Below are 22,591 nucleotides of genomic sequence, written 5' to 3' on the forward strand. Positions count from 1 at the left end.
AGACTGGGAGGCATGGAAAGAAGGGAGATTGTGGTCAGAATGTAGCATATGAGAGGTGAACGAATAAAAGAAAAAAAGGAAAAACTATAGGCATCCATACTGCCTTCTAAAGAAGGGAGAGTTATATTGAAATGACAAACATTGTTTTACAATTTCTAAAATTAGAAAATAGTAATGTTAGGAAACAGGCAGTTTTGTTGAAACAGATCAAAGTGTACTAAAGATAAAGAGGTCACACTCAAAGTCCAAACACTGTGTACTTTCTGAAGTTGCATTTATAGACCCTTGGAGCATAAGCTTTTCAGTGTATTTGTTCCCAGCGAGCTAATGGCTCTCTTTGTCTTTCTCGGGATTTGGCTTTCTTGTTTTCTTTTTCTTTTTCTATGGAATCAGCACCGTGCCAGAGGGAAGCTCCCACCTGGCCCCACTCCTTTACCACTTGTTGGAAATATTTTGCAAGTGGATGTTAAAAATTTAAGCAAATCTATGGACATGGTAAGTGTGATTAGTTTCATTTCAGTGGCTTTTTTTGTTTGTTTCTTTCTTTCCTTCTATCCCTCTTTCTCTATTCTTTCTTTCTTTCTCTCTTTCTTTCTTTCTTTCTCTCTTTCTCTCTCTCTCTCTTTCTTTCTTTCTTTCTTTCTTTCTTTCTTTCTTTCTTTCTTTCTTTCTTTCTTTCTTTCTTTCTTTCTTTCTTTCTTTCTTTCTTTCTTTCTTTCTTTCTTCCTCCCTTTCTTTCTCTCTCTTTCTTTCATTCTTTCTCTATATCCCTTTCTTTCTCTCTTTCTTGTTCCTTCCTTCCTTCCCTCTTTGCTTCCTTTCTCTCTCCCTTTCTTTTTTCATCCTTCCTTCCCTCCCTCACCTCCCTCCCTCCCTCCCTCTTTCCTTCCTTCCTTCCTTCCTTCCTTCCTTCCTTCCTTCCTTCCTTCCTTTCTTTTTCTCTCTCTTCTTTCTTTTTTATTTTTTTAAAAAGAGATTTATTTATTTTATGAATATGAGTACACTGTAGCTGTCTTCAGACACACCAGAAGAGGGCACAATGTTCCATTACTAATGGTTATAGGCCATGTGGTTGCTGGGAATTGAACTCAGCACTTCTGGAAGAACATTCAGTGCTCTTAACCACTGAACTGTCTCTATAGACCCCCTTTCCTTTAGTGTTTTTTTTTATTTTAAAGATTTATTTATTTATTTATTTATTTATTTATTTATTTATTTATTTATTGTATGTGAGTACACTGTCCCTCTCTTCAGGCATACCAGAAGAGGGCATCTGATCCCATTACAGATGGTTGTGAGCCACCATGTGGTTGCTGGGAATTGAACTCAGGACCTCTGGAAGAGTTTGGCCTTAGGTACATGCTCTGTGCATGCAGCTGGTGTAAACCTTGTAGAAGGTACAGCCTGGAGAGCAGACATGCCCAGCTTACTTTGTCCTCAATTCTGTTAGAATGCAGAACCATCAGTGTGTGGATGACGTGGAGAAGGAGTGGCAGGAGATGACCATTAGTGTACAGTGGGGGTGACTGAGACAAATTCCTTGAACTCAGGAAGGGAAATCTGATGCAAATGTAGGTTTATCAGGAAAAGGTCAAAGTAAAATTTGAGCATACATGTATCACAGTCCCTGTTGCATTGAAGAACAGTAGTAATATTGTTGCACTGAAGAACAGTAGCAATAATGTCTGCATTAATGGTAATAGCTACTTAAATGTGGGTTCTTATTTAACTACTGGGTTTAAAATCAGTGAGTAGGTGAGTATTAAAATGTCTCTTTGGGCTTCTCCCATTGATGTCTGTCAAGGCCATCCTCTGCTATATATGCATCTGGAGCCATGGGTTCCTCCATGTGTACTCCTTGGTTGGTGGTTTAGTCTCTGAGGGCTCTTGGGGGGTCTGGTTGATTAATATTGTTGCTATTCCTATGGGGCTGCCAACTCCTTCAGCTCCTTCAGTCCTTTCTCTAATTGCTCCATTGGGACCTAGTGCTCACTCAATGGTTGGCTGTGAGCATCTGCCTCTGTATTTGTCAGGCTCTGGCAGAGCCTCTTAGGAGACAGGTATATCAGGCTCCTGTCAGCAAGCAGCTCTTGGCCTCTGCAATAGTCTGGGTTTGGTGACTGTATATGGGATAGATCTCTAGGTGGGGCAGTCTCTGGGTGGCCTTTCCTTCAGTCTCCACACTTTGTCTCCATATTTCCTCCTGTGAGTATTTTGTTCCCCCTTCTAAGAAGGAGAGGCTCAGTGTATAAAGGCTCTGTAAAGGCTCAATGCCCCAGTGTAGGGGAATACCAGGGCAGGGAGGTGGGAGTGGGTGGGTGAGTGAGGGAACACCCTCATAGAAGCAGAGGGAGGGAGGATGGGATCGGGGGTCTTGGGGGCAGAGACTGGTAAAGGGGATAACATTTGAAATGTAAGTAAAGAAAATATCCAATAAAAAATGTCTCTTTGGTATGGATGAAAATATCACCTTCACTGTTCACACTGCTCTGTTTTCAGCTAGCAAAAAAGTATGGACCAGTGTTCACTGTGTATCTCGGTATGAAGCCCACTGTGGTGCTGCATGGATACGAAGCAATGAAGGAAACTCTGATTGACCGAGGAGATGAGTTTTCTGATAAAACGGAATCATCGTTACTCAGTAGAATCAGCAGAGGTTTAGGTATGGCTCGTTGTTGGGCGCATCTCTGACTGTAAAAATGGCAATGGAGCTAAATAGGGAAGAAAATGGAGAAACTGGAAGTACTTATGAGTCCATGAATGACTGTAAGAATTCAGAACAACTTAAAGGTGACACGTGAGACGCACTTCCTTATATCATTTGTTTTTCTTGCAACCTCTGCTCTTGTCACCATTCCACTGCCCTCTCCCATTTCTGTCCTTCTTACTGATTCCCTTCCTCTCCCCAGGAGCCCCATCTCTGTGTGCACACATTACCCGCTCTTTTCATCTCCTCCTCTTGGATGTCTTATTCCTCTCTCATGGGATTTCTTCTTTCACATGTACACACACACACACACACACACACACACACATCCATACATAGAGAAACACATGTGCACAGACATGCTCACATACATCATGCACACAACACATGCACACAAACATATATCTCTAGGTTCTCTATAACAGAAAAAATGTATTTGTTTTTAAAAGTCTAGATTCTATTACTTGAAATAATTTATACCTTCTTTCATTTTCATGTAAATATGACTTCTTTTTTTTATGTTTCCATTTATCTTGACTAGCATGCATTAGTAGATTTTAGTCACCTTTGGTGTGATATTTCTGTACACAGATACAGCATCCATTGGTGAATTTGGCTCCTTTTCCTCACCCTTCCCCCCTCCTTTTGACCCCTAGTAATCATTAATGAAATGTGGTGTTAGAAAGGGGTCATTAGCCCATTTTCAAAATTTAACACACAGTGTTCCCATGAAGCATTAAGTTTGAGCCTGTGCCTAGGACACACACATTTTATAGTATAGTGAGTAAGAATAACAGTTAACAAAGAATACACACAGAGGGACCCCATGTATTTGTTGCAGAGGATGGCCTCATCTGGCATCAATGGAAGGGGAGGCCCTTGGTCCTGTGAAGGCTTGATGCTCCAGGGTAGGGGAATGCTAGGGCAGTGAGGCAGGAGTGCGTGGGTGGGTGGGGGACCATCCTGATAGAAGCAGGGGGAGGGGGTGGGATAGGGTTTTTTGGAAGGGGAAACTGGGAAAGCAGATAACACTTGAAATGTAAATAAATAAAATAACCAATACAAAAATTAAAAAAAGAATAATGGTTAAGAAACTGAGACAAAAGACAAGAAAGGAAGCAACAAAATATCTTAGCCACCAAATATTCGGATTCAAGGTCCATGTATGGATCTAGATATGTTAAAAAGTATGTATAGTATGGGAATAAGCATAGATATGAACATTTCCAGACTTATATACACTTTTTTATCTTTAGAAATTGTAAGGAATATTTGAATCTAGTGTGATGAGAGAAAAGACACAACCATGCTCTCTCCAGAAGAGGGCCACTGCCATTCAGTGTTTATGCACTGCATTGATATTGATAATACTCTTTTCCTTTTAAATTATTTTTGAGATTATAATCTCAATATATTATATCATATAATATAAAATATAGAATATATTAAAATATAATTACATTTACTCTTTCCCTTTATTCCTTTCACATCCTCCTATATATTCTTTCTTGCTGACTTTCAAATTCACAGCTTCTCTGCAGTGATTGTATATATATATATATACATATATATGCATATATATTTATATGTTACATTTTATTTGTATATATGAATATAGTAATATTAATATATAATAAAGATATTCATTATATATTTATAATACAATATATTATATATTTATAATATATAATATAACAATATGTATTTATACAAACATAATGTATTTATAACCTAAATATATAATTTATTTTTAAGAATATGCTTTTATTCCTAAATATAACCTGCTAAATTTATATAATGTTACTTGTATGTATGTTTTCAGGGCTGACTAGTTTTATTGAATTAAAAAAAAAATCACTATACAGAGTTGCGGTGCTCAGTGCCAGTGGAAACATCTACAAAATATTCCTGCCCCTAACCCTGAGGGAACATTGTAGAAAGCAGGTGGTAGGACTGTGAGAGCCACGGGATCTGGGAGTTTGGTGGGAGAATGTGTCTCCCGTGTCAGAAGCTATATGTCTCACCAACATGACTTCCCAGACACGAGGTGAAACAGGCTGTCACCACTAGACATGCCGAGGCAGATGGGAAAAAGTCCAGTAGGCTTCAATTCTACACAACGAACTTTAAGCAACTGCGAAATGTTGAGAGCGGAAGAAACAGTTTCCCCCAGGAAACTTCTTCAACCACTTGAAAATTTTTTTGAAACTTAAGTGCAGATGTTTCTCAATGTCTCTCAAGTCACAATGAGATATCCCAGCAAACCTACCTATGCTAAAACTCGTTTAAGTTGAAAGTGTAGTTACAATAGTTAACCTACAAATCACCATGACCTCACACCACACACTGCAGAGTACCGGTTATTGTCTTTCATGGTGGTATGGCTGATGAGGCTGGCTGGTCTGCTGCTCAAGATTAGGAGGGTGTATTATAAGACATGTCAATAACCTAAGAAAAGAGGAATATTCAATATTCTTATTAAGGCTTATACTTATCATGTAGCTATTTTCTACTAATTTATAGCAGACAAGTCCCAAGTTGAAACTGTGCTAGCTGGAGAAATCAAGTGTATATCAGTTACTGGGTTTTGGAGTTGGTATAAAGCTGTCCAGTCTTCTGATGGAGAAATGAGTTCTGGAAAAAGTGCTGCTCTGCATCATTCTCTGAAACTTCCCTCACAAGTTTATTTTTCATGGGCTTATCTTTTACCTTGATCCTGTCTTTAACCTAGAGAATCTCTGCTGAACTTTTTAGATTAAAAGATCTCGCAGTACATGCAAGAATTTAAGCAAGTCGAGAGTGAATTTTAATCCACAAAGAGGAACTTGTCAATTACTATACATACCCTTTACCTGAGGAACAGTGTTGTGAGGTCTCTTTCAAAGCTGAAGTTTCTGGACCCACCCCCTGGTCTCCATTCATGGCCTTGAACATACTAAGCAATCACTTAACCACCTGATTATAACCCAGTATTCATTTTTCTGGAGAATCATCCCTTGATATTTCTAAAATTCACAAGCAGAAAAAGGTAGCCCTGACTATCTTCTTACAGTTTACTACCTATGTGATTATAGAAGAAACACTTTGCTGATATCTTTCTTGTAAGCAAAATGGAGGAGGCCAAAGATTCAGAGTTATTCTTAGGTTTTTTGAGAAGTTAAAATAAGTGGAATTATGCTCTTCAGCGTGTGAAATCTAGAACCCTGGTGGTCAAATACTAGATTGCACTAAGAGAGGTGACAGGTAAGGAGGGGCTGATAATCACGTCTTCTATGCCTGCCTAAGAGTCAGTATTATATCCTGAGACTAGTACTCTCAACTAGAATTCATGATGACAGATTTTTTTGTTCCAACAGGCATTGTCTTCAGCAATGGAGAAACATGGAAGCAAACACGGCGTTTCTCCCTCATGGTCTTAAGGTCTATGGGGTTGGGAAAGAAAACTATTGAAGACCGGATTCAGGAGGAAGTCCTTTATCTGTTGGATGCATTGAGAAAAACCAATGGTATGTATCTATTTCTATAATTAGCAGATAGGGAAGATGAATTTTTATTACAAATAGGCGCTTTATAAACATGGAGTCAGAATATAATTGAAGGCTACTCTGCTCCCATGACAACAGTAAGAAATGAGGTGGTTATGATGCCAGTCTTTCTAGGACCCACACTGACCAACTTTTGTGCAATTAACTTTCAGTATTATCCATGGTTCTTCTTTTCCTGAGAGTATGGAAGGAAACAAACAGGAAATGAGTTTTTAAGTTAGACATGGAAGTCTCTTTACATTGGCAGGCCATATCTAACAACAGGTCTACGTCTAACTGACAAACTATCCACACCATAAGAAAACTATCCATCTTGGTTGCATTAACTTTGAAAAGTAAGAAAGTTTTCTAATAACCTTTTAAGAAATGTTACAGGGTGACCAAATTGTGTAAAGTGTTAGGTACAATTGTTCACATGGGAAAGTATGAAATGATGGAACTGCCTCAGTACAAAGCATGAGTGTGTGTGCACATGCAGGTGTGGGATATGGTGAAGGAGAAAGAATGGACTGGAGAGCAGGCAGAAGGGAATAACGACAGGGTCTACACACACACACACACACACACACACACACGCACACACACAGGTGTGCGTGTGTGTGTGTGTGTGTGTGCGTGTGCATGTCCATATAACTTCACAATCTAAATGTTTTGTAAAAGTATCATTAACATACTACTTTATTTTCAGTGGAGATTATTACATTTAAACCAATATTCCATAATTTCTAATTGCATATTTACCAGTTTTTTTGGTATTACATAGAATGCGATTATTACAGAGAGTGTTTGTATAATCTGGTTAATCTGAGGATAATTTGTGGGAATGAAGTGATTGGGTCAGTAAAAGTTGTTTGGGTGATATATAGTACCAAGTCATGCACCAGACATGCAGAAATGGAAAAGAATATACACCATGCACTGTATATACTATTGTTTGAGTTCATTTTCAAATACATTGTCTTGATAATCCTCATGTGTTTAATTTTTGATGGATTTTAGAACATTAGTAGCGATTTATCTCAGTCTTCAATGGATGTTAGTAACATAAAATTTACAGTCTGGAAGTCATTGCAGATCTTTGAATGCTCTGTCAGTTTACTAGAATAATATTTTGCATAGCTCTAAACACTGGAAGTTTCTTTTTTAATTTTTTTTAAGCATAGAATAGAGTTTATTCAGGGCATGGAGGATGGAGTTAAGGGGGTAGTAGAGGTGGAGAAAGGCACAAAGAGAGAGAGAGAGAGAGAGAGAGAGAGAGAGAGAGAGAGAGAGAGAGAGTAGAGAAGGAGAGGCTGGATATGACCACTTGGAGAGAGGGGGGAGGGGAGGAGAGCCCAAGAAGGGGTAAGAGAGAAGCTGAGAGCGAGAGAATAAGAGATGTAAGAACTGGACGTTTCTTTACAGGTTGCATATATCTATTGTCTCTGTAACTTTTATTTTTATACCCAGCTGCTTGTGTCCTTTTGAGGTTGTACTGTGATGATCGACACAAGACAGAGGCCCTGGGCAGATGTTGCTCTCTTGATAGCATAAGGATGGTTCATGATACTTCTGGAGATCAGGGTGATGCTGTAGTTGGCTTGCAAATGGTTGGAAAAGTTCAGGGAAGGGCTCATACTTTGAATTCCCACATTGATTAAGAGGTGGGTGTAGGATGAAGAGTCCTGTATTGGCCATGGTAGCATGGGTTGACCTTTCTGCTTGTGCTAAAGGGTCTTTTAGTCCCCATTCTAGTTCCCTGAACTACCATATATCCTTTCAAGCATCTGAGTATATTTGCACTTTCTATCACCATCAGGTAAGAAAAGCCCATTTGCATTATTTTAAGTGGGCTTTGTTAAATGCATTGTATGTTTCCTGTGTCTGTTGATTTTCCTCAACTCCAATGACTGCTGTCTTTATTTCATGCTGGATTATATGGAAAACAACACTTAAGAATTTGTGTTATGAAAGCTGGAAGTATGTCAGACCCAAAAAATATTTTTTGAGAATTTGATACATGAGTTCTAGGCTATATCACTTCCAGCCCACCCACAATTCACATTTGTTCTTTCTTTTGTTGCTATTGCTACATGTATACATACATATATGTACATATGTATACATGACCTATTGAACCTATATAGCATTGCTTGTATGCACACGTGTCAAGAGGGCCAGAGCTGACTACTGGGATTGGGAAACCTCTGTGGGAGTTTATCCTTGGAAGAATAATTCTCCCACTCTCAGCAACCATTGATTGCTTATAGACTGGGCTAACTCAGGGATTCCTCAGCCTAGACCAACCTCTTAATCAATATAGAAATTTAAACTTACCTAGAGATAGGAATATGTGGAATTTTCCCTGTCTTGGTTGCCATGTCAACTGGTGTCATCATGCTTCTCTTATTCAGGAAACCACATTGCTGAGAGTCCATGGGTACATTTCCCATCATGACTAAGGGTTACTCTATAGCAGCAGATGTCCCTGTCAGCTGGCTGTTCCACTGTATCTTTCCTTTTCTATGGTTTCCCTTGAGCTTTAGCTGTGCACTGCAAGTGTATCCATTAGGGTTGGGTATATCACAACACTTATTCTCTGAACTTCAGCTAGTTGTGGGTCTCTGTAATCCAATCTATCTGTTGAAAAAAAGGTGATATTTCTTCTGTGAAATGTAAGGATTAGCACGTATGATATAATTAGAAATTAATTTTAAATAAGTAATTGAGATTTGTATTTAGAAGACAATTAGAAAGTGAATTTTTTCACTTCCTTTAACACCAGAAGGCTCTGACTTGATTTCTTAGCTCTCCCATAAATAGAAAGGGTTGTATTTCTTTCTTTTTTTTCCCCACAACAAATCTCAGCCTATGTGTCCTGCTTTCTGCTTTGTGCCAACCCACCCCACTTTCTTTTTATTTATTTTCTTAACTTTTTATTGGATATTTTCTTTATTTACACTTCAAATGTTATCCCCTTTCCCGGTTCCCCTCCCCTGAAATCCCCTATCCTGTCCCCCTCCCCCTGCTTCTATGAGGGTGCTCCCCCACCCACCCACCCACCCACCCACCCACATCTGCCTCCCCACCCCTGCATTCCCCTTCACTGGAGTAACCACCAACTGCCCCACTTTCTGCACTTCAATTTTCCTGGGAAAATAGACGAGTTGCAAATGTAAGATGTGCTGTGATGAGAGTATGAATATTTCACTCCCAAGCTTAAAACGTTTAACACACACTGGCTGTTTTGGATTTAATGAACCGTAAAAGCTTTTAGAAGAAAACACATTGATTTAAAAAATTAAGTTATTAAGGTTTGTGTAGGCACTGTGATCCACACTTAGATTTAAGTTGCACACATTTATACATATTTTCAAATGATCTATCTTCATGTTTTGTCCTCTTCAGAATGAGAACTTTAGGAGTGTGGTAGAAAGAAGAGAATGTTAAGAAATGTTAAGAAAATAAATAAAAAGAAAGTGGGGTGGGTTGGCACAAAGCAGAAAGCAGGACACAGTTGGAGACTGCAAATTAGATAGAGCACATCAGATAGTTTTTTTGGGGGAAAACCAGAATAAAGTCTCTCTCAGGTCTGCAGAGGTCACAGGGATGATTCTTCACTAGGTAGCTCACATTCCTAACAGTTTCAATCTGAAAATGTAAAGCCTGTGTGTGGATTGTACGTTAACTACTAATTTCCTGTGTTCTAGGGTCTCCCTGCGACCCGAGCTTCCTTCTGGCCTGTGTCCCCTGCAATGTGATCGCCACTGTCATTTTCCAGCATCGTTTTGACTATAATGATGAGACATTCCAAGAAGTAATAGATAATTTTCATAGAAAAGTTAAAATTTTAGCATCTCCTTGGGCCCAGGTTCGGTTCTATTCATATGTGAAAATATTATGTACCCTAGTCTGTTCTCTCACCCTCCAGGAGAAGGCATTTGATCTCTTGGAACTGGAGTTATAGGTGGTTGTGATCTATATGATCTATATGCTTAGAGCTGAACTTGGGGCCTCTGTAACAGCAGCACATGTTCTTAACTTCACAACCATCTCTCTAGATCCAATATTAGTTTACTGCTTTTTGTTTTTTTTTTTTTAGAGGCCACTAAGTTGCTGGGTATAGTGATATAGTCTAGGCTGCATAGTAAGGTTCTGGCCATCTTGGGATACCTTGTCATAAACATCTCTATACAGACAGGCAGGCAGGCAGGCAGGCAGGCAGACAGACAGACAGACAGACAGAACAAAGAAAACAGGAAAATTGCAAAGAAAATGCCAACCAAAAATATATCAAGATGGTTTAGATATCTTTAGGTTTCCTTTTGTTCACAAAATTTCTAGGCTGTTTATTATTCATTCTTATTTTTTTTATATTTCCTAACTGTTTTGTGAACTATCTGCTTCATTTAAAACTTAAGGGTAAAAGATGATATGAAATAGAATAGAAAAAATGTAGTATCAAGAGGGCTTCAACTTTATCAAAGCATTTCTTTTGGAAAACAGCAACACGAACAACAACAACAATGGCACTATTTTTTTTTTTTTTTGATTTTGCCCAATGTTTGGGGATAGAGATTTTGGCTACAGAATGCATTTCTTACTGCGGTGCATGGTCAGAAGATGTTTCTGACCTATGCTGTATGACCAGGAACAACACCTGTCTTTATAGATTATAAGGGCAAAACATGTTCACAAAACAAGGGCAATGGAGAGCAAATAGTTTATCCACTTCAGTATTGGAGCAAGAAGTTGAATACCAGCATTATGAAGCATATTATCCAAAGCAGCTCTGGCTTGTGTTATTTTATTAAAAGGGTATAAGTAATATTTCATAATAATATGGCAGTTGGGTATAGAATGTCCCTACTTTATACTTTTCCTAAATTAAAAAAATACAGATTTTTAAATAGCTAGAAACACACACACATATTTGTGATTATAATCACATCATTTTTCTTTTCCTTTTTTTCCATCCAGTTTTTCCCATGCACTTGACCCCTCCTTGCTCTCTTGCAAATTCAAGGTTTTTTCTTTAAATTTTGTTACATATATACAAAGATTCACATCAATATATTAGTGAAACCTGCCTAGTTTGTTAAGTGTTGCCTTTATGTATATATTTCAAGGCTGATAACTTGATGTTAGATAACCACTTAGGAGACATCCTCAGTTAGGAGACATCCCCAGAGACTTATTCTCCCTTTCTCTGCAGTCTTTACTCATATAGGGGTGGAACCTCTTGAGATTTCTACTTCCACTTTAGCATGTCTATTGGTGTTGCCATTTTTCCATGTGACTGGTGAAATATGCACAGGGTAAACTGGGATACAGACTGCTTCTACCTCTGCTATCACGAGTTTGTTGTCTTAGAATTTTTGACTAGTCATTGCACATCTCAGTATTCTCAACAGGACAGAGGGGATGGTAGCATTAGCCCACACATTCCTCTGGAAAATCTGTTGTCAGGAATGAAAATGTGATTTGGAGCAGCTGTTGAACAGGCTGTGCACATGGTAGATCTGATCTTTTGATCCGTGCTGTGCCTGTTTCTCCAAATGCCAGGCATATAGGAAGCACAGGGAGGCATATGCAACTCACCTTTATGAAGTATTGGACACCTAGCTATGGACTAGGCTTGCTGATTGTATTAATACATTTGTTTCTCTTTTAGCTGTGCAGTGCCTTCCCTATTTTATACCATCTCCCTGGAATCCATAACAAATTCTTGAAAGATGTGACTGAACAGAAAAAGTTCATCTTGACGGAAATAAACAGGCATCAAAAATATTTGAACCTCAGTGACCCTCAGGACTTTATTGACTATTTCCTGATTAAAATGGAAAAGGTACAAGTGACCTCCATATTTGTGGGTGTTCTGAATCAGCTCATGTCATCTTGGTGAATGTGGGATGTTCCATCTAATGTTCCTTCTAGTGACCTATTCCTTGCTTGTGAAACCAATCTCTTAGGCAAATTATATAGAATATTCAGGGATCATTAAGATTCTCATTTTATTCAGAATTAGAAAATTTATGTTTAGCATGTTCTAGGTTAGTTCTTTACTTTGAGGCAAATGAAAACACATACACACCCATTCAAGAGTGATGAGAACATGCCATTCTATGTAAATGAATATCCATGAACAGTAGGCATCATGACTTAGGAAACACAGGAGTTTTCTTTAAGGAGACTCTGGGAACTCTTTGCAGTTGAGTTAGGCTTTGAGGAAACTCCAATTTAGAGCAATAGGAGGATAATTATGCTGGAGGATGGTAACTGTGGACATCAAGTGAGCTAACTTTGAAAAAGTGACATTAATTTGAGTTATGGTGATGGATGTGCAGAATGAAGAGCTAAACATAGCTATAGAGTTTGTATGTGTGTAGTCCTGGAGACTTTACGCATAGCAAAGAGTCAACAGGGTCTAGAACTGATGGTGTTTCTAAGTGCCTTGATATACATTACACTTAAAAAAGATGACAGAGGAATCAATTTCCCTAGTGGGTGAGAAGTAAGTAGCAAGAAAAACCTTGGAATTCTGTCCCTTTGATTTTGTTATAACTGTGTGATGGAAACCTGAGCTAATGTCTAGCCTTTTTTTTTTATACAAAATGCTTGCATCATATCGTATTATTTTATTACCTGTAAGCCTTTAAACCAACCAAACCTACAGACAAACAAAACTAATTTCTCTCATCTACAATTATTAGGAAAAACACAACAAAAAGTCTGAGTTTACCATGGACAACCTGGTTGTCAGCATTGGTGATCTTTTTGGAGCAGGAACAGAGACAACAAGTTCCACAATCAAATATGGACTTTTGCTCCTGCTGAAGTACCCAGAGGTCGCAGGTATGATCAGATGGACAGAGGAATGTCCAGTAGAAATAGGCAGACAGCACTAGAAACTGCTCCAGTCTTTCCTTGAGTAGACATTGAAAATCTTTCCATTCTTTATGCGCACTACATTTTCATCACTCATTCATCTGTTGATGGGCATCTAGGCTGGCTCCATTTCTTTGCTATCAACAAACAACGATGTGTAAATGTGTCTATCATAGCATATGCGGATCTGGGAGGCATGTCCAGGATTCATATGGAAGGGTCGTGTGATAGATCTCTTTTGAAATTATTGAGGAAACTCCATAGTCACTTTCATAATGGCTGTACTAATTTACATTCCCATTAGCAGTGTATAAGGGTCCCCTCTTCACACAGCAGTGTGTGTTGCCAGATTCCTTAAAGATAGGCAATCTGAGAGGGGTGAGATGGCATCTTATTAAGACAAATGGGACCTCATAAGGTTACAGAGTTTCTGTAAGGCAAAGGACACCGTCAAGAGGACAGATCGGCAACCAACAAATTGGGAAAAGATCTTCACCAATCCTACATCAGATAGAGGGCTAATATCCAATATATATAAAGAACTCAAGAAGTTAGACTCCAGAAAACCGAACAACCCTATTAAAAAATGGGGTACAGAGTTAAACAAAGAATTCTCACCTGAAGAACTTCGGATGGCGGAGAAGCATCTTAAAAAATGCTCCACTTCATTAGTCATTAGGGAAATGCAAATCAAAACAACCCTAAGATTTCATCTTACACCAGTCAGAATGGCTAAGATTAAAAATTCAGGAGACAGCAGGTGTTGGAGAGGGTGCGGAGAAAGAGGAACACTCCTCCACTGCTGGTGGGGTTGCAAATTGGTACAACCACTCTGGAAAGCAGTCTGGCGGTTCCTCCGAAAACTGGGCACCTCACTTCCAGAAGATCCTGCTATACCACTCCTGGGCATATACCCAGAGGATTCCCCACCATGTAATAAGGATACATGCTCTACTATGTTCATAGCAGCCCTATTTATAATTGCCAGATGCTGGAAAGAACCCAGGTATCCCTCAACAGAAGAGTGGATACAAAAAATGTGGTATATCTACACAATGGAGTACTATTCAGCCATTAGAAACAATGAATTCATGAAATTCTTAGGCAAATGGATGGAGCTAGAGAACATCATACTAAGTGAGGTAACCCAGACTCAAAAGGTGAATCATGGTATGCACTCATTAATAAGTGGTTATTAACCTAGAAAACTGGAATACCCAAAACATAATCCACACATCAAATGAGATACAAGAAGAAAGCAGGAGTGGTCCCTGTTTCTGGAAAGACTCAGTGAAACAGTATTTGGCAAAACCAGAACGGGGAACTGGGAAGGGGTGGGAGGGAGGACAGGGGAAGAGAAGGGAGCTTACGGGACTTTCGGGGAGTGGGGGGGGGCTAGAAAAGGGGAAATCATTTGAAATGTAAATAAATTATATCAAATAAAAAAAAAAAAAAAGACTCATTAGGTAGTGTTAATTTGCATTTTTCTGATGACTAGGGATGTTGAACACCTAAACAAATACTATTTATCCAGCTATTTTATTTCTCATGAGTAATTTATAATCATTTCATCTGTTGACGTGCAGATTGGCAGATTTCTTGTGTGTGTTTAGTTTTTACAGTTCTTTGTCATTTCTGAACCTTAATCCCGTCTGAATAGTTGGTAAAGGTTATCCTATTCTGGGGATTCTCTGTTAACTATGCCATTAGGATTTTGTTTTGGTTTTATTTTTTGCTATGCAGAATCTTTTGATTTTATTTAGTTCTGTCTGTTGATTCTTGAGGCCAGTGCCCTGTAATAAGAATTTTGTTCAGAAACTTTGTGCCTACACCTACTTCTTGAAGGGCATCTTTGATATTTTTCCTAGAAGCATCAGAATTTCAGGCTTTAGTTAAAGGCTTTGATCTAGTTTGGATTAATTTTATTTGCATATAGTGATAGGTATGAATATAATTTCATTCTTCTGCAAATGGATAGGCAGTTTTTTCAATACTATTTAATGAATAGGCTGCTCTTTTTTCCCACTACATGTTGTATTGTGTGTGTGAGTGTGTGTGTGAGACACTATTCTTAATGTGTTTATTTTGCATTTGTTTTTCATTATATTTGTTACTGGCATATGGAAGAGGCATTGATTTCATATGTTAACTTTCTATTTTACTTTGCTGAAAGTGTTTATAATCTCTAGGCATTTTATATGGTGGATCCACTAGTATTTCATATACAGAATCTTATCATCTATATATTAGGTTTTCTCCTCTTGCAAAATAGAGGAATTTAGCTCTAATTCCTATCATAAGTTGAAAATGATCAAGAATCATATAAGAGATAATTCCTTTTCATTTTATAAAAACCATGATTTCTACCCTATAAGCTAAAATTCAGGAAGAAATCGCTCGTGTGATTGGTAGAGATCGGAGCCCCTGCATGCAGGACAGGAACCACATGCCCTATACCGATGCTGTGCTGCATGAGATCCAGAGATACATTAATTTTGTTCCCATTCCCTCGCCTCGTATGACAACGCAGGATGTGGAGTTCAGAGGATACCACATTCCCAAGGTGAGATGCATTTCATCTGTGTTCCTCATCAGTCAGTTTACCTGTCAATAGTTAAGTAATGTGATTACAGATAGCCTGACCTTCTGCAAGGATTCATAACCTTGCATCACAACCCTTGCATCACGACCCTCCCACTCTATGCTTCTTTGCCTGACTTTTGTTGATACAGTTTTCTAATATGATTGTGTTCTAACAAACTTTTCAGTTCCCTGATATGTCCATACCACTCACATTTGTTAATCCAATCTGATGTCTACATCCTTGATATTCAGTAGGCTTTACTATTCTTATCAATTAACACAATTGTGTATTTCCACCTCCCTCCATATTTTCTGTTTGACTTACTTGGGAGAAGTACAATTTAACTATATCTTTCCTCTTTCTTGCTTTGGGGGAACTTACTTATGAAGCTCAGTAGGTTGGTTTTATACCTTATACATTGGTATTGTTTTTATGTACATATCAGTCTATGTAATTTATTTTGAGACTTGGTTTTATTTTGGACTTCAAAATAACATTCCAATTCCAGCCTGCTGAGCAGTGGAGTTTGCAAACTTGTGCTGCTATTTCCTACTTAGTTTTAACCAACATTTAGTATTTTATCAATAAATAAAATCACTTTATTCCAATTAACTCACAAATTTGAAACTTTGCACAGCTAGTTTTAGGAAGCCCCACAAACACATGCCTAGTCCTCGTACTTGCTTGGTAAGCACTTTCTCTCCTGAGACACCTCCCTGGCCTCTACATTATTAATATGATTGAATATTGATTGAATCAATTGAATAATATGATTGAATATTGACCATTAGTTGGGTTCCAAGTTTACTGGTGATGAAGACATAACATCTCTCTGCCTGAAATTGTATTGGCTGGGGGTATGAGGGCATGTTTTGAGTAATCCATTAGTCATTTTATTGTTAGATGCAAACATGCCTAGTTCATGATGTCTTTAGAGATGTTGGTGATCTCACCTAGAAAGTTTAGGGCTCTCCTACTCTGGTCATTCTGCTTTTGGGATGTGCCCCTCTCCCATTTGGCCTCTGTGTGAATCTTACACGGGAAGCTTGTCACTGGTTCTTTCTTTATAAAAGGTTCTAAGCATTTTATTCCAGATTGTATAACTGGAATTATTGAAACTTTTCTTTTTAGAATAAAATCAATTAAGAACAAACACACTGCAGGGCCTAAAACACCCCTGTGGCTTTGTGTGCTCCTAACAGAATAAACTGCATCTGCAAAGCAAGGTTTTCAATTTGGGTAGAAAACCCATTATTTTTAAAAACATTATCACATATAAAATAGACTGTGCAGCTGAGACTGTATAAGTCACCGGTTCTTTAAGCAGGGAGACTAAAACCATACAGCCAAGATATAATCATTCAAACCTTTTCTCCTGGAACCTGCCCTCTGGATAATACCACGATATTGGAAAACCAACTTCGTAGCTTCTTTTTTTTCAAGAACCTTCCATGTTACAGACTATTTGTAGTTTTGCCAAAGTTTTACTCTAAGCACATGTGTGTGTATTTGGACTTGAGACCATCAGGTAGAGTGACTCAACTGACTCCTGTTTACAGGTCTCTACATCCATGCCTTGATGTTTAGTCTTCTAATGCTTTCAGTGTCATGTAGTCAAATTTCAATCTGATTTTTTTAAATTATAGAATTTATGCCTTTATTATTTCCATTTATGAATAACTTGATACTTTGTAGTACTTGGTTATATTCATGACAACTCATGTGACTTAGAAATGCTTTGTCTCCTGTATATTCTTTTACAATGATTCCTTTAAGTGCTCAAATATATTCATAATAGCTATATTTAGAAGTTTTGTATGATTGCTCTAAGTCCAGACAAGCTTACTTCCCTTTACATTGAAAAATAAGCTTTCATTCCTCACAGCTCACATTTCTCCTTTTTCATGCTGACGATGGGAACTTCTTTCGAGCTGCTTCCCTGATGGAACTGAAGGTTGTTAAAGAAACTGCCAAGGAGGCTTTGAAAATGATTCACATTTCATTCCAAAGTCAATGAGAAAAATTTAATTTTCTTCTCTTATATTGAAATAGATTTTAAAAAATATATTCCAATCAGTTTTCCTTCCTCTGACTCCTCCCAGATCTCTTCACCTCCCTAACTACACAATTTAAACCTCTTTCTTTTTCTCTCCCATTAGGTAATAAACAGGCAACTAAAAACAAAAACAAAACGAAGCAAAAAAAAAAAAAAAAGAGAGAGAGAAAACCCAGTAACAACAAAAACAAGCAAGAATAGACCAAAACCAACAGGAGAAAAAGTGACAAAGTAAAAGCACATGAAAGACACACAGATGGAGAGATGCACAAATTGCACACAGAATTCCCATAAAAACACAAAACCAGAAACCATAATATATAAACCACAGACCTAATAGTAAAAAAATTCCCAGAGAAAGCATTAAGAGACAATAAACAAAACCAACCAACCAACCACCACCACAACAGCAACAACAATAAACCCAAAACCACACCATACCACAGCACACCACACCAAACTAAAAAAGAAACCATCCCAATTACCATTGAATTCTTTTTTCTGTTGGCCATCTTCTGCTTGGCATCAGGCTTGCCCTAGTGGCATATATTTTCCTAGTGAGATCCTGTTGGAAAACACTATATTTTTTTTTTTATCACATGAGTGGTTGTTAATTTGAGATAGCTTTTGGGTTAGGCCTAGGGTTTGTGTTCCCTTTTCCTCTGGGCACTATGAAGGAATCTGGCTAAGACCTGTGAAGGTCTTGTGCATGCTGCCTTAGTCTCTGTGAATTTATATGGCATGTAAGTCCTCTTGTGTTTAGAAGGCCTTGTTTCCTTGGTGTCCTCCACCCTGTTGGCTCTGACAATCTTTCCACCCCCTCTTCTGCTGAATTGAGATGAATTTTCAGTGGCATTGCCCTGTGAGATGACAAGCTGAATGTGTATCAAGATTCATCCACTCCAAAGAGCACGTTATTTCTGCAACCTGCTGGCGTCAGACCATAGACTAGTGAGGATGGCTATGAAATCAATGGACAGAGAGACCTTGAATGAGCATTGTAGGATCTAGACCTGTTAGGGTTGGCATTGATGTGCTCTTTTGACATGGAACAAATGACTTCAGTTTTGTGTCTCAGTGTGCTCGTCCAAGAGCAAAGAGATCGAAGGAGAGATGTCTGCATTGTTTTCAAATTCCATGTCCTCCTTCATAAATGGCTTTTGCTTTCTTTCTGTCAGGGCACAGGCGTTATGGCATGCCTGACTTCTGTCCTGCATGATGAGAAAGAGTTTCCCAACCCAGAGAAGTTTGATCCTGGCCACTTTCTGGATGAGAAAGGGAATTTCAAGAAGAGTGACTATTTCGTGGCCTTCTCAGTAGGCAAGTAAACTCTGTATTCATATGTGTTAGGGCCCAGGTGAGGTGAGCAGTGCTGCACATGAAGAATCCCATGGGTGGAATGAATCGCTATTTCCATGAGGCTAGAGGCAGCACTGCTGAGGTGACTGCTGCTTCTTACTGGATTAGAGACTCCACCCACTGATTCTGCTTCCTGCTGAACTTCTCAAGAGCTCCTACTGGAAGAAATCCCATTCTAGTTAGGACTTCCTCTTCACCCAGAGGAACCAGTCACTGTAAACCCAAGGAACACCTTACATGTAACAGCTCAGTGCTCAGATCCAGTGGTATCATGTGGGAAAGAAACAGAGGTGATAAATGAACAGGAAAAGATTATTCTGTGAAAATGTGCCATGCTCCAGTCCTTTGAGGGAAGCCCAGAGAGAGTAGTTGCGACTCTGGTGTTTTGGAAGGACACCAGGCTGAATGATCAGACCATAAGATAAATTGCTTGTAGAAAGTACCATTTAATTATCTTCTTTCAATTTGAAATGGTTTCAGAAAAGAAACATTGTTCCACCCTAATGTGTGATTAAGGAGTTTAAGGAAGTGACTGCTCCCATGCTAACAGAGGAAGTGACAGAGTATGGAAAAGTCCTCAAGACTCACACAAGCAAAAGGCTGTAGTGGCCCAATAACTTGGTGAGGCTGTACCCTCTCCTGTTTAGACACAGTTTCCTCCACTGTAAACTCATATATTGTAGAGTGATATAGGCTGCATCTAGAGCCAGGGACTGGCAGTGTTAAACCAAAGGAAGAAACAAACTCCCAAAGTCCAATCCTCTGAGTTTATTCAGAACCTCTGAAGGAGCTAACTCTTAGGCTAATGGAGTCAATGAAAGCTACTTCTTGGCTATAGGATGCATAACAACCAAATGCAGAAAGGAAGGGTTACCAATGCTGGCAGGGTGTGGAGGCTGAAGGTCCCTTCCTGAGTGCTAACTAAAATGGACAGAAACAGTAGATTTGCTTCAAGTTTTGTAAGAACTGTGTGTTGGGCAGTGCTTGTTGTCATCATAAGTCCACTCTGTGAATTGCTCAGGGAAGCCCTCAAAGGGTGGAAAGCCACCCTGCTGTCTAACTTCTGTCTTACTTGCTGTAATTTGGATTGTCTATCATGTGAGGTTCCTATTGATTTCTCATGTGCCAAAGGCCTGCTTTGTTCTACTCTGTAGGCATCATTAAAAGAACTAAGACTTTGTCCTCAGAATTTATATTGAATTTTTTAATAACAAACTTAAATGTAGTAATTAATAACAAATTTCACAGACACTGTTTTGCATGAGAAACATTACTATGGCAAACAAACACCGTGTTACTTTTGTATCTAAGAGTATTTAAGAAGTTTACACAGACCACATGGCATCTGAGCTGAATCTGAAGGGACACAGACAAGAGGCAGAGAACAGTAGCTGTCCATTTACTCAGAGAAGTGACTAGAATGTGTCATTGATAAGCTTGGTTCTGCCTATCTGCCTTGGGACTTCGGGTCTTGGGAAGTTGAAAGAGCAGGATGAAGTTAGATTCCAGTAATCACTTGCAACCACTTTGTAGCATTTGTTTTTACACCTGCTTGTGTCCAGTTTAAGATTATTTTTCTTTTAGCAGATGTATCACTTGAGTTATCCCTTAGAAAGCATATCAGTAGAAATAAGGTACTGAGACCTAGGGGGTAAGAGAAAAGGGCACTTTTGTAATATATAAATTGCTATAGGGGCATTTGTGTGTTTGAGTGTGTATGCTTGTGTAAGAGTGTGTATACTCTGTGTGTGGGTGTGTATACATGTGTGAGAGTATGTATGCATGTGTGTGTATGCTGGTGTGCTCGTGCCCATGCCTCACACCCATGCTCATGGAAGTGTTCCTGGTTAAACTCTGTCATAGAGCAAAAACAATACAAAGAACCACGTAGACATAAAAGTGAGATAAAAACTTAGTTTGATGATGGTGTGGAGGAATTTAGGAGGTATGTGTGAGATATTGAGTGAAACCAAAATTTATTATATGTGTGTATTTTCATGTACATAAAGAAATAATTAACAACAAAATATAAAAATACATATGAGCAACACTAAATGCACTTAGTAAGATTTCTTTTTGTATACATACATACACACATATTTATATATGTAACAAGAATAATTAGCCATGTATGGTGGCATATGGATTTAATCTTATAGCTTTCGAGGAGGCAGAGGCAGAGGCAGAGGCAGAGGCAGAGGCAGAGGCAGAGGCAGAGGCAGAGGCAGAGGCAGAGGCAGAGGCAGAGGCAGAGGCAGAGGCAGAGGCAAGTGGATATCTTTGAGTTCAAGGCCAATTTGGTCTCCAAAGAGAGTTCCAGGACAACCAGGACGTTTATGCTAAGATACCCTGTCTCAGGAAAAAAAAAGAGAATGATTAAAATAGTCATGAATTTAGGAGTGAGTGGGTGGGGCACAGGAAGGGTTAAAATTATATATATACACACACACACATATATATATGTATTACTAGTTTATGAAAATAAAACACAAAATAAAAAACAAAAAATGGTTAAAAGAAGAAAGGAAAAGGCATTTGTCCTGAGGAAAGGAAGGAAAGGAAAGAAATCAGGACAGTGAGAAAATACAGTTATTAGGTAATTAGTTTATGTTACTTACCAACTCATAAACATATTTTCTATGTGTGTTAATGCAGAATCAGAATTATGCAGAATCAATGACTTCTCAGTTACATGTTCCTTTTAGGAAGAAGAGCTTGTATTGGAGAAGGTCTGGCCCGAATGGAGATGTTTTTAATCCTGACCAACATTTTACAGCATTTTACTTTAAAACCTCTGGTCAACCCAGAGGACATTGATACCACCCCAGTTCAAACTGGCTTATTGTCTGTGCCGCCATACTATGAGCTCTGTTTCATTCCAATCTGAAGCTGCGAGTCTTTCACACGGATGACTGAGACCCTGTTTCTACTTGTGAGCAAACACGTCCTCCTGTCCTCTACCTGCATCTGGTAGTCCTTCCTGAATGGCAGGGATGCTACCTCTGAATTATTGTATATTTTTATCAATTCTTTATGAACCAGTTCCAGTTTTCATATGTGAAAAATACTTCACTGTTTCAGCACTAATAAAATTTTTGTTGCAGCGTATGTCAGATCATTAGCCACATTTTTGTTTGCGGGCATTTCTAATGGAAAGTGTATTATCAATCTCATGTCTTGTTTTAGTAAAAGTTATCCATCAGAATTTATTCTGTGATTTTTTATTAGATATTTTCTTTATTTACATTTCAAATGTTATCCCCTTTCCTGGTTTTCCCTCCAAAAACACCCTATTTCATTCCCTCTCCCCCTGCTCACCAACTTACCCACTCCCCCTTCCCTGTTCTGGCATGCCCCTATACTGGGGCATGGAGTCTTCTCAGGACCAAGGGCCTCTCCTCCCTTTATGTCCAACAAGGCCATCCTCTGCTACATATGCATCTGGAGTCATAGGTCCCTCCATGTCCCTTCTT

The 22,591-nt window shown here is 38.7% G+C and overlaps 1 protein-coding gene across 2 annotated transcripts; it reads left to right on the plus strand.

Annotated features, from left to right (window-relative positions):
• Positions 1-327: 327 nt before the first annotated feature.
• On the plus strand, positions 328-22,218 carry LOC127676783 (cytochrome P450 2C70). Of its 2 annotated transcripts, XM_052172315.1 has the most exons (9): positions 328-495; positions 2,500-2,662; positions 6,064-6,213; positions 9,942-10,102; positions 11,906-12,079; positions 12,945-13,086; positions 15,495-15,682; positions 18,938-19,083; positions 21,828-22,218. In XM_052172315.1, exons 1-9 carry the CDS (start codon positions 328-330, stop codon positions 22,003-22,005), a joined length of 1,470 nt encoding a protein of 489 aa, XP_052028275.1. In that variant the 3' UTR covers positions 22,006-22,218. The 2 variants fall into 2 exon arrangements, with proteins under 2 accessions (XP_052028275.1, XP_052028276.1); XM_052172316.1 differs by lacking the exon at positions 11,906-12,079.
• The last annotated feature ends 373 nt before the right edge of the window (positions 22,219-22,591 follow it).

The sequence above is a fragment of the Apodemus sylvaticus genome, chromosome 1 (assembly GCF_947179515.1).
Source record: "Apodemus sylvaticus chromosome 1, mApoSyl1.1, whole genome shotgun sequence".
Lineage (NCBI taxonomy): Eukaryota > Metazoa > Chordata > Mammalia > Rodentia > Muridae > Apodemus > Apodemus sylvaticus.